Source organism: Charadrius vociferus, unplaced genomic scaffold (assembly GCF_000708025.1).
Source record: "Charadrius vociferus isolate BGI_N301 unplaced genomic scaffold, ASM70802v2 scaffold473, whole genome shotgun sequence".
Classification (NCBI taxonomy): domain Eukaryota; kingdom Metazoa; phylum Chordata; class Aves; order Charadriiformes; family Charadriidae; genus Charadrius; species Charadrius vociferus.
Genome location: NW_009647444.1, coordinates 964372 through 976387, shown reverse-complemented (window position 1 = coordinate 976387; position 12016 = coordinate 964372). Strand labels below are relative to the sequence as shown.

At 51.4% G+C, this 12016-nt stretch overlaps 1 protein-coding gene across 1 annotated transcript in view; it reads right to left on the bottom strand.

The window, feature by feature from the left end:
• OPHN1 (oligophrenin 1) overlaps positions 1-12016 on the bottom strand; it is a 61544-nt gene that overhangs the window by 32576 nt on the left and 16952 nt on the right. The window contains exons 3-4 of the mRNA XM_009880684.1: positions 8834-8895; positions 6013-6084 (exon numbers count right to left, since the gene is read on the bottom strand). Coding sequence (XP_009878986.1) covers positions 6013-6084; positions 8834-8895 — 134 coding nt within the window. The remainder of the gene's footprint in view (positions 1-6012; positions 6085-8833; positions 8896-12016) is intronic.

The window sequence follows — 12016 nt, the reverse complement described above, 5'->3', positions numbered from 1 at the left end:
CCGCCGGAGACACAATGTCACTGTGGGTGGCCGTGGTGGTGCCTATGCACATGGCTGCGGGACCACGAGCCCACAAGGAAACCGCAAGCTGTGGGTAGCCATGGTGCCCATGCAGACAGCCGCAGGACCACGAGCCTGTGGCCACAAGGAGAGCATGAGCTGGGAGTCATGAAGCAGCTCTGCCACTAGCTCACATGGGTAGTGCCCTGCAGGAAGACATGGCCCATCCTGCAGCAGAGGGTCATCTCCACAGCAGCAAAGACTGGTCATAAGAAAGAAAAAGCCTGGGGGAGCAATGGAAGAGCTTCTTCTGCAGCTGGAGCTCAGAGGCAAGACAACAACTCCTTCAGGGAGCACCTTCTCCTCTGCCAGTGCCCATGGGCAGGCAGAGGCACACGGCTGTGTCGGGGCCTCAGAACGCCAAGATCTCCCCAGGGATTGAGGGGATTGGGAATGACAGCCGAGACGGACACCAGTGTGCGGAGCATGGCTAGCTCCTGCAAGACAACTGCTGCCACACCGAAAGGAGCGCAGGACAGAACAACATTTTTGGCCACTAAAAGGGAACTTGCCAATCATTTCCCACTCTGGCCAATTAACATATAACTGAAAAGCAGAAGGATGAACTACAAATCCCTCCCGACTGTGAAGCCAAGGCTTCTAACAGCTTGTTGGCTGCTGAACAGAGCAAGCCAAGACAAAAAACAACACAAAAAACCCACCCAGACTGAAGCACAATCTGGAAACATAAGCACAAATTAGTTCCTCATGAATACTCAGCAAAGGACAGCATTACCTTCCCATTAAGATTTGCCAAGTCCAAGAAGCCACCCAACTTTCATTTACGTGTTCACCAGGAGAAACCGAGGTGATTTCACCCGAATGCAGGCAGAGTCGTGCAGCAGTGAAGGAGGGCGCTCTTCAAGAGCTTCACTCTCTAAGCTTCAGCAGATGCTGCTTTAACCAGAAGTGAGCAGGAGTCCTTGGAAAAGCAGAGGCTGCCCAGTCGACCAGCAGCTTTGGCCAGCTCTGCATGTGTGGCGTCGTGCCCTGCACACGGGTGGCTGCTGCTGGAAGCAGGGCAAAGCCAGAGCCCTCGGCGGCCACTCCGTTCCAGCCTGAACGAAAGACAGAGCAGCCAACGATGGAGGGGAGAGAGGAGCAAACGGACTTGCCGAAACTCTTCCTTAACCACCCATTGCTAATTAGGATCCACTGAAATTCCCATCGTAGAAGAGGTAGAGTGATCTGCAAGCGAGAAGCCCAGCTCACATGGCTACTGTTGTTCTTCTCAAAGAAAAACAAAGCAAAATGAAACGAAATGCACTTTGCCTGCCGGGACCCTCCACCTCTGAGCACATCTGGAGGGGTTCAGGTGGAGGGTCAGCACCCAGCAGGATGTGCAGCCGGCCAAGAACAGGAGAGGGGTGCGCAGCCGGCGCTGGGTGCTCCCAGGCTCCCCCCTGCCTGCCTCTGCCCGCACGTCCCAGTCCCTGCTGCCTCCTCAGAGCAAAGCTGCAACGTGGCTCTGAGCAGAGCCTGGGAAACAGGGCAAGTTGAAAGCCTGTAAATACTAAATGAACCTACTTCTGCTGCATTTTCTGCCCCAGTATGCCCCTTTTTGTTGAAGGTAACAATAATCTTGCTGAAATTGCAGCAGAGCTGCTGTGCTCATGACACGGATGCCTGGTAATGAAAGCCAACAGTGACGCATTCACTATCGCTCAATAAAAAAGACAGCAATGAATAAATTGAAACCCCAAATCAGTTTGGGGAAATCGCAAGCTGTTGCTGGAGAGAAGCTGAAGGCACAAGAAGATGGGTGACAGGTTCTGCTTCAGCTTGCAGACTCATCTGGAAAACGATGGAGGGAAGAAACAGGAAAAAGAGAGATACGTTCTTCTGGAAAAAAATACCGTGTTCTCTCAAATGCTCCTTAGATCTCGCTCTCACAGACATGAAAACCAGTAGAAGTTACCGTCCTCCCTTTCTTTGAAAATTATTATTAATGAAATATTAATAACAGAATTAACAAAGTGCTTTTAGGAATACATTTTATCTCATATGTAAGAACTTTTTGAAAACCATTGCATTTATTCAGCATCCCAGAGTGTAGTTGTCCTTGTTTCAGCTGGGATAGAGTTAATTTTCTTCCTAGTAGCTGCTGTGTTTTGGATTTAGTATGAAATAATGTTGATAACACATATCACTTTAGTTGTTGCTAAGAAATGCTTATATTCAGTCGAGGACTTTTTCAGCTTCTCATAGAAGCTGAGAGACAGGACAAGCTGGCCAAAGGAATATTCCATACCATAGATGCCATGCTCAGATATAAATGCGGGTTGGCCGGGGGCAGCGATTTGTGATCGCTGCTGGGGATGGGCTGGGCAATCCATCACTGGGTGGGGACCAATTGTATAGCATCACTTTTTCATATATTCTCTTGCCATTATTATTATTTTCTTTTCCATTACTGTTTTATTAAACTGTCTTTATCTTGACCCACAAGTTTTGTTTTTTTCCTTTTTGTCCCTCTTCTCCCTACCCTACTTGGGGGGGGCTGTGAGTGAATGGCTGAGGGGTCCTAGTTGCTGGCTGGGGTTAAACCACAACAATAGTAAACATTTCTTCAGCAGCTTACAATGAGTCCAAACAAGTTTTTCCCCTCTTGACTTTTTTTGTTTTGCTTTGTGTTTTCATTTCTGTTTGGGTTTGTTTTGTTTTTTTTTTTATCTATATATATATAGATAAAAAAAAGCTGTCTCCTTCCAAATGAAATTGGAATTGAATTTCTATTCAAATCCTCCTAAACTTAATGACTGCAGCAAGGCTCTTAATGAAAGTACCCCAACCCCAGAACAGAGCTCGCCCACAGCTTGGGAACTGAAAGCCAAGGGCTCTGCCAGGAGGCTGCCGGCAGGGAGTGAGGGACAGGCATCCTCTGTGTGTGAGGCTCCTGCGGCAGCGCCCCGAGCTCAGCCCCAGCCCCGCCATGCCGAGGGGCTCTGTCCTGCGAGAGAGTGAGGAGGGACTTTCATTGGGCTGCTGCAGAGCTACATCTGCTGCAGCACACACGCATCACTGCCGCACAGCTCTGTAGGTCAAGAGGAACGTGCGCTAAGTAACACTGTGCTCATTTAGGGATTCAGGCCACAGTCAGTCCTAGCATCCTGCTTTGCATTCTCATGTGTGGTGAGCACGTCCCTCTAATTACCCCTCCTTCCCCTGCAAATCAAGAACTCCACCACCCCACAAGCTACTCTGCTCTTTTCAAACCTCACAGTCAGGCAGAGCTTCACCAGGCACACCTGGGACTCGGCTTCTGCTCAACAGAAACAGCACGTGGCACAAAATCCACCGAGTTCACAGCCTGCATGGACCGAGCCCACAGTTTAGCCTCCGTGAATATGATCTAATGTGAAATGAAAAAACAGACCACCCCACGTGCCCTCCCCCTTAAGCAACGCCTCCGCCTCCCTGATATCATCCGTGCCCTTCCTAGCGCTCGCAGCAGTCTCAGTTACGCTGGTTCCTTTACACGCTCACCAAATCAGTGCTGCACCCCCAGCCGTGAACTCTCACCGGCTCTATAGCTTTTGAGCAGATTAAGGTTCCATGGCCAGGGCTGAGAAATGGGTCAGCTCAGGAGATCTTGGATCCTCCGCTTTTATTCTTGATGTCTACACAAACATTTATCAACAAGTCACGGGAAGAACGACAATGCCTGCAGCTAGCAGGGGAAGGTGGCTGGAGGGAGGGGGGCTGCAGCAGGTCCTAGTGAGACCCCAGGGGCTCCCCTGTGCGGAAGCGTGCCATCTGACTGAGGAGACTCCATTCATCCCCGGGAAAACGGGTTAATGCAGACTCAGATGTCTTAGTCAGACTGACTGGCTGCTCTCCAGCCAGAGTCATCACAAAGACCCAATTCAAAGGCTCTTCCTATCTGGCTTCAGCATCTTGCAAAGAGAACAGAAAACATCTCACTGGAGGCGACTCTGCCAAAATATGGGAAACGAAGCAGAGGGCACAAATTCTCTGTGTCATGTCTCTGGTCTGCTCCACAGCCTGGCCCCAGCCTCTCTCCCCTTGGTGTAAATCAGGAAGGATCTACTCGGGTGATGCCAGCCAGTGGAGGCACAGCAGAAATGGAGAGGGACAGAGCACTGTTGTGAGGAGCCCTCATTTGTATTTCACGCCTTCTGCTGAGGGATGCGAATGACCCAGAGGAGCTCTGCAGGCTGGCAAGTGAAGGAAGGCTTTGTGCCCGAGGCGATACCCAGAGGATGCAGCCCAGTGGGGCCTGGGCCAGCGGTGTAGCGCAGGCTCCTGTCAGGAAATCATCGGAGGTGAAGGCAAGCCTCTGGAGTGGGCAGGGGCTTGCTCCAAAACTCACACCCACTCAAGGCTGCAGGGCAGCAGCGGAAAAAGCGTTACCTCCCTGTGCATCCCCTGTCAGCGTGGGCAAACCTGCAAACACGGTGGGGTGCAAAGCGCTCCCCTGCAAGCTCCTGCACAACAGCACTTCTGCTGAGCCACGGCAGAGCCCTTTTCTCACCAAGGAAGGGCTGTAAGCTCCCAGGTGAACCAGTGTCAGCACTCGGAGCAAGCCCGCTGCAGGGTCTACGGCACCAACCGTGCCGAGACACGTGCCTGTCAGCTGGGCACCGGCCAGCTCCGGAGCAGGAGGCAGAGTACGTGACCCCTGGGTGGGAGGTGGCATGGCTCTTGGAGCAGAGAGCGCTCCGGACTGTAGATTTAGTAATCCTTACACACCTGAAAGGCTACTCGAGAAGAAAACAGCCTGAAGGACATTTTAATACTGTCATCTTAACATTTGCAGACCGTTGCCCTCTTGACTTAAGTGTTCCATAAACACAGAGGGGAAAATAAGCTTGACCTTGTCCTCGTGACTCCTTCCCCATGACTCTTTTCTGAATATGTGCTGGCCCTATTGTTAATGCAGACAGATCAATCAGGAGGGAGTTTTCTTTCAGTCCTGGGCACATCCACGTCCTCCTAACCCAGAGGCGTGCTGCAAAACCTGCCAGCGAGGAGGTGAGGAGGCTCTCCCCCTGCGCCCGGTGGGGAAGCGCAGGCAGAGCTTCACCAGCACAAAACCAATGGCCGCGGCTGCTGCCTTCACCACGCTCACGCTGCTGCGGCTTCTCAGAGAGGCGTTCTACACACACAGTTGTACAGGGGGATTCTGAAAGGCAGGATGGTGATCAAGTATCGTTTCTCAAATCCTGTATTTATTAAACGTCAAAGACTCCAGATGGGCTGGGCTGAATCCAAGCCCCAAGTGTTCTCCAAAACATCTCCATTTCTGAGCTGGTTCAGAGCCAGCCCCATTTCAAGCTGCCGCCGAGTACCGTGGAACCTGGACTTCTTGATAGCAGACAAGGGAAAAATAATCTTTTCTGCCCAACATGTGCAAGACTTGCTTTTTATAGTTTGTTTCTTTAAAAGTTTGGTCCATCTGAAAGGCTCGTTAGATGCTTTATTTAAATATTTCATAACAAAAGCCCTATGACTATAATCAAGTTCTGATTGCTGGCCTCCACTGCTCTCCCTCCCTCCCGCTCTAACACACGCTGATCTGAGGAAAGTATTTAATTCTCAATAGCAGTGAATGAACAAAGGGGAGAAGAGAGAAAGAAGCAAGGAGTATCTCCTGATCACCGGTCGAAACAAGCACTCCTTGCTCAGGACGGAGACAGTGTTGGAATTAGGCCAGAAGAGAACCCAAAGAATTCAGGAAAAGGTTTTGGAGCCTCTTATGATTGAAAAATCAGACTAAAAGTCACAGCACAGACTCTCTCGCGCCAGCAGCTGAAAGCCAGCATTAAATGGGGAAGTTTCTGAGAGCATGAAGTCGAAACGTAGTACAACAATTACCTCCTTTTTAAAACCACCAACAAAAAAAAAACAAAAACAGGAGAAAAAATTGAATTCAAACGTAGTAATAGAAAACAAGTCTGTTCAAATTTAAAACAAAGAAACAAGCCTTACCTTGGTGAACCCTATTTGCTCCTTCCGAAAGTTTTCCAAAGGTTTGATCAGCAAATCACTAGCATTCTGTACCTACACCACAAAGAAAGAAACAGTTTCATTACAGGACACAGATTAGTTTTCTCCTAAATAGAGACTGAACAGGGCTAGAAGCCAACAACTCCTAGATTTTAATGCCTCTGACTGCAAACTTCTTCTCTGTCTGTAGGTGAAGTCACAACCTATCCATACCCCCTTTTCCCATCTGTAATACACAGAAAACCCCAATCACGACACACAAGGCTTCAGGGACATCCTGTAGATGACAGTCAGGTTTCCCCCAGCCTGCACTTTCCCTGCACTGCTGTGCAGTGAGCCATTGCCCTCTGCCTCAAATGCTGTGTTACTCCCACCAAACCCCGGGCACCAGCTTGCCAGAGCAGCAGCCCTCTGGGACACCAGTCCCCCCACCCCCAGTCCAGCCTGCACCAAGGTAGGCTGTGTTCCTGCCTGTCTCTCCAGCCTCAGAAGAAAGCTAGGATGGACGCTCACAGATCTGTAATGTGCTTTCACTGCACAGATCCAGTTGCCCAGCCCAGCCCTGCGCTGTGTCGCTGGCATGCTGGAGCGAGCCCCCGAGGAAGCACAGCCTGCGTGGCCACTGTGCCACAAGCAGGACAATCCCATCAGTGACAGCATCTGTCGCCCATCCCATTTTAAGACAACCACTGTCCCTATCGGACATGGGAAGGGCTGAGAGAATTGATGCTCAAAGTGTGCTGGCTGCTGGGTAAGCCCTCACTAGCAGCAGCCCCAGGAGGCAAGGCTGTGTGTTTATCTCTCCGAGAACCACAAACCAGGACTAAATATATTCTCAAAGCACACTAGAGACTACTAATCACTTGTCAGCTCAGCTGGGTCCCTGCCTGCAGCAAGCTGCCCTGCCTGCTCTACGGGGAGGGAAGGGAAGCAGAGAAGATGTGCTGCTGCAGCTGCTTCCCCTTTGCCGCTGCTGCCGGCTCCTCTGCTCCGGACAACCCGGCCGCACTCCCTCCTGCCACCCAGGCACAGCACTGCACTAGTCCTGCGTTCCACGACAGCATCCACCCTTGTCTCTAATGCAAAGCCGTGATGAGTAAAATCCCAGAGGCTGAGACGTGTTGAGTCTCTAGCATCTCCCAGTGAACACAGCAGATGCTCATCCTGGTGAGTGCACTGCCAGAAAGCTGCTGCTGCGGTCCTAAAAAGAGGTGTTTTCCAAAGCGAAACAACCCGTAAGAGCTCAGCAAGGCCCGATGGGCAGGAGCCGCTTCTCAGAGAAGGTGTGACGAAGGTCCCAAACTCCCGTGAGCGGAAAGGAGGGCTGGGGCAGGCTGGGGCTGCCTCCCTGCCATGGCTTTCTCATGGTCTGGCGTTTCTCATCACAGACAACATTGGGTTTGATGACCCCAACAACATGGCTCTCAACGAAAAGATGGACTTTCCTTCTCCTGACATCCAGCCAAAACAGGAATGACAGCAGGTTATCTATCACAGTGATAGAATAACAGTAATAGCTAGGGAAAAAGGAAAGCCCGCCTGTGCCTATTGCAGTCCCATCAGATGTCTGAAAGACACTTTCCTGGGACATGGTCTGCGCTCCCTCTCCATGAATCCACAGGCAATCTCACTCCAGTTCATATCACTGGCTCCTGCTTAACCTTGGTATTCCCATCCCCGCTTCTACTGTGACAGGCTCTGTCCTGTGCTCCAGAGAAGGAAGAGGGGAAGAGAAGGGGATAACAACACGACACTGCCACAGCGCTTTCAGGTAATTTAAAGCTGAGCAACATGGTGAGACTGTGAAACCTTCTGAGTGAGCACTGTAAAGAGACTGGCCCTCCAAGTGGAGGGCAAAAAAAAATGAAATTTAGAAAGTTGGACAGCATCCCTAAAAGCATCCATGATCCCTGAAATGATCCCTTCCACCCACTTATCCACTATAAAAGGTGCAATTGTACCTTGGATGTAATTAATAAAGAAATATCTTACTGCTTTCCTCCAACCTCTTACTGGTTTCCTTCAGCCTCTTACTGGTTTCCTTCCGATCCCTGCCTGCCTGCGGACCTGCAGAGCGGACTGTGGCGTCCCGCCGGCACAGCCACCCCTGCGGTGCTGGCCCAGCCAGCAGCCTGGCACGAGCTCTCAGTGCTGCACGAAGCAGAGGAAAGCAGAGCCAAGCAGCACATTCCTGGCATGCTGTAAAAGCTCTCTACCGAGCCTAACCTTCATGTTTTTCCTGGAATTAGGAGTGTAACAGGAAGCCAACACTCGCTCTGGAGGAGCTCTGGAGAAGCAGAGGGCACAACGCAGCGGGATATCGAAGGCAGCGCATCACCCTGCGGGAGCTGTCCTGGCAAAGGCAGGGGTACAGGGGGACCTGCGTGCTTGGACCTGGCAAAAATGAGGCTAAAAATACACCTCGCTTCTTATTCTTTAGCACTTCGTTTCACAAAAAAACCCAGCTTGTTGCCAGCTCAGGCACACCTGGCTCTGCAGAGCAAACCAGCTGCAGATGGCAGAGTCCTGGGGCTCCGTGACTGCCTGGCATGCAGGAGAGGTGTGGGACACTGTGTGGGACAACCTCTCCCCCTCCCTGCCCCGCACCTCCCCTTTGCTGCTCAGGACATGCAGCGATGGCACTGTGGATCAGACGTGCTAAAAAGCACAACGTCCTGGTGCCCCCAGCCTCCCTCCGATAGGAAGCTTCACACCAACGTACATGGTGCCATTCGGCCGTGATTTAGCATTTAAACATTGCGACTAGGTAGTGATTACCAGAGCACAGTTCAGATCATCTTACCATCATAGACCTCTCCAGCTCTACCTCGTGGAGCAGCTCTGCAAACTCCTTAAAGGACTCGGCTGTAAAGAAAAGAAGAGGCTGGTCAGTGGAGCTGGGATGTGGCACCAGAGCATGCGACACACGCTGCGGTACCCGAATCTGGCTGCAACCCCAGCATCACTGTCTAAAGGCTTGCCAAAAACCAGAGAAGAGGTGGTCCCTTTTGGCAGAAATTGAGTTAGGCAAGGCCATTGGTAAAGGCTGGCCACAAAGGGTATTTATTTACGCACTGGAGAAGGGGATCTCCTGCCTGGAGCAATGAGGGAGATAACGCCCTGGGAAGAGAAGACTTAATTAGCTTTCATTAGGAATTGTACTGCAAAGCCAGTAAGGCGGGCGGCGGGGAAGGGGCAAACGAGGGGAAGGGGCAGCCGCCAGCACCAGGGACCGCAACAAGATGGGCTCTGCCACAGCGGGGGACCGCGGGCAGGACGGGGCTGCCTGTCCCGCCTGGACGGCTGTTGGCAACACTGCAACGTGCCCGGCACCTCTGCCCGAGCTGGGAAGAGCTGCAGGTGCTTTCTAGGGCCAAGACAAGTCCGTAAAATGAAAACAGTCCAGAATGACAAAGATTACATTCAGCGACAAGAAGCACAAAGTCCATGTACCTACGAAGAAAAGGCAGCAGGTGTAGAAATGTTCATAGACATTGACACCACTCCCCGAAATGTTAAAAATTAAACAAAAAGATCTCATTGATACGCACTTTTCTGGGAGTCCAACTACAACAAAAATAACATGAAACCTTTCCTTGAACAAACTGCAACAACAAGGTTTATTTAGCCTGGTGAAAAAAAAGAGACTAGGTAGGAGTAGTTGACTCTCCCCACACCAATAGGTTTACCACCAAGAGGGAACGTTCAGCCCACCAAAGAAGAACACGGGAAGGGGCTGAATTCGTAGCAGGGAAGAAAACCTCTCTCACCAGAAGAGCACTCACAGCACTGAAATGAGGAGGACTGCAAAAGTCTCAGTTCTCTGGGAGGCTCTAAGACAAGGCTGAGCAACCATCTGCCTACACATACAGCATGGCTGTCTGCTGAACGCCTGCAGGGAATAAGCTGATTGCCCCACTGTGTCTGGGAACTACCTGGGAGTTAGCTGGGACAGGTTCCCATAGTGCCACTCATCACCTGCCAGCTGTGGGAGCAGCACTCTGCTTGGCGCACAGCTGGCCCTGCTCGCAGCAGCGCTGGGGAGAGGTCCAGTGGGCCTTGTGCTCACCCTTCCATTGCCATGTATAAAGCACAGACTGGCTCGCTTTGTAAAACTTACCGGAGTTCTTGCGCTTGCAGTTCAGACCCTGCACTCTCTGCAAAGCACGCGGAAACACTTGACCACCGCTGAGCAATTTAAAGAACGTCTGAGAATGAACCAAAGAACTTCAGAAGTGCCTGGCTAACAGCAGAGCCCCTGAGCATGGTGACATCCAGAGCTCCAGCACGGCTGGCACGGCAGGGGTAACACATGAAGAAATAAATCAGGCGTATAGTGGGGCACATACAGCAATAGCTCATCCCACGGATAAGGGGAGAGGATGCATTTGTGCTCTGTCTGCAAGTGAGAGCCCTCTCCCCTCATCCACAGGTGGTACCTTAGGAGAAGTACCCATCCTTCTGCTAAAAACCAGCAGTAATGCTCCTACACAGCCAGTGAGTATGAGCTTCCAGTGTTAGAGGATTCACTTTGCAGTTGCTGAGACAGACACAAAAGGGAAAAACCACAGCCTCGTGACACAGTCCCTCAGCTGGCATCATCAAAACATAACCTTCTTGATGAGTCAGTAACTTCTGTGTTCTCTTCCAGAGTGAGGGCTCCAGAGCCCAGCACATGCAATGTCCTAATAGTTTATTGTGCTCGACCACAGTGCCGACACACTGACTTTCACTGTGGTTACTCAGGACAATGTTAAACCTGAAGTGCGCGCAGACACCAGGAGCCTGAGCCACGAAAGGAATTATCACAGGGAGAAAGAGAATCCAGCTCTGAACTTCTAGGGAAAATAACAGTGCCTAAAATTTTCACTAGATGTTTTTTTGCCTTGCTCTACAGGAAGAGCGCAGGCACACATTGCCTGGCTGCAGTCGCAGAGCAACCCACTGAATTCGTCCTTGCACCACAAACACATGGCTCAGGCTACACCCTGCTGCCAGACCAGCGGTGTCCAGGAGCATCGTGTTGGACCCACGCTAGTGACCTGGGTCATGGCTTGGAAACCCTCACAGAGCAGAGCAGAGCAGAGGGGGCTGCCTGCACCCACTGCCCATCACACCTGAGAACTGGCTGCGAGTGATTCAGCTGGTCACAGACAGGAGCACGCCAAGAACATCAGCTGCCTAAAAAAAGAGGATTTCGGGTTCCCGTGCTTGGGAGGGATGAACACTCTATCTAATTTCATCACTCTGTTCATCTCTGAGGGAGCTGCTGCTTTGGGTCCCATGCGGGTGACTGGTGGAGAGACCACAACAACTGTGTGACACGGGTAGGTCTGTAACAATTAACGTCCCTGGGTCAAAGCACTGCTCTCGACAGACAACATCAACCCAGCGCCTGTGTCCTGACTCATACTTGCAGTGTTCAAAGCCACCACCTGACGTGCAGGGGTGTCAGCCTGCTCTCTGCCTACATAAAAAGAAAGAAGTGCGCCATTAGTTATATTTACAGGTCAAACAGGTTCCCTGAAGTATGATAAGAAGTGTTTGTGAATGTTTTGCTTCATTCCCATATCCTGCGCATCAAATGAGCTCCTACGCTCCCACGCAGATCTCTGGCACCCTCGCAGGAGATGGAAGCTGTTACGGAGATGTCAACGCCCTGCTGCTGTTTGAGGAATAAGGCAGCCTTGCAAAGCAGCTCAGCCCCAGCAGGCGCTGCAGGGTTTGGTGCAGGAGGAGGAACACTGCACGGGCTTTTTCACAGGGTAAACCAAGGAAAAAGCAAAACAAATATTCCCCAACAAAAACAGAAGCAGGGAAACGCCCTTGTTTCACCACGAAGTGTTTTACATTTGCTGTGATCTCTTCCTGCTGTACTCTGCCCACGATCCCCCCGTTCAACCTCTGCCATTTCCAGAAGTCTTCCTCACCCGCCGAGTGGTGCGGCCACACCGCAGCGGCTCACCGCAGCCCTGCCGCACTGGCT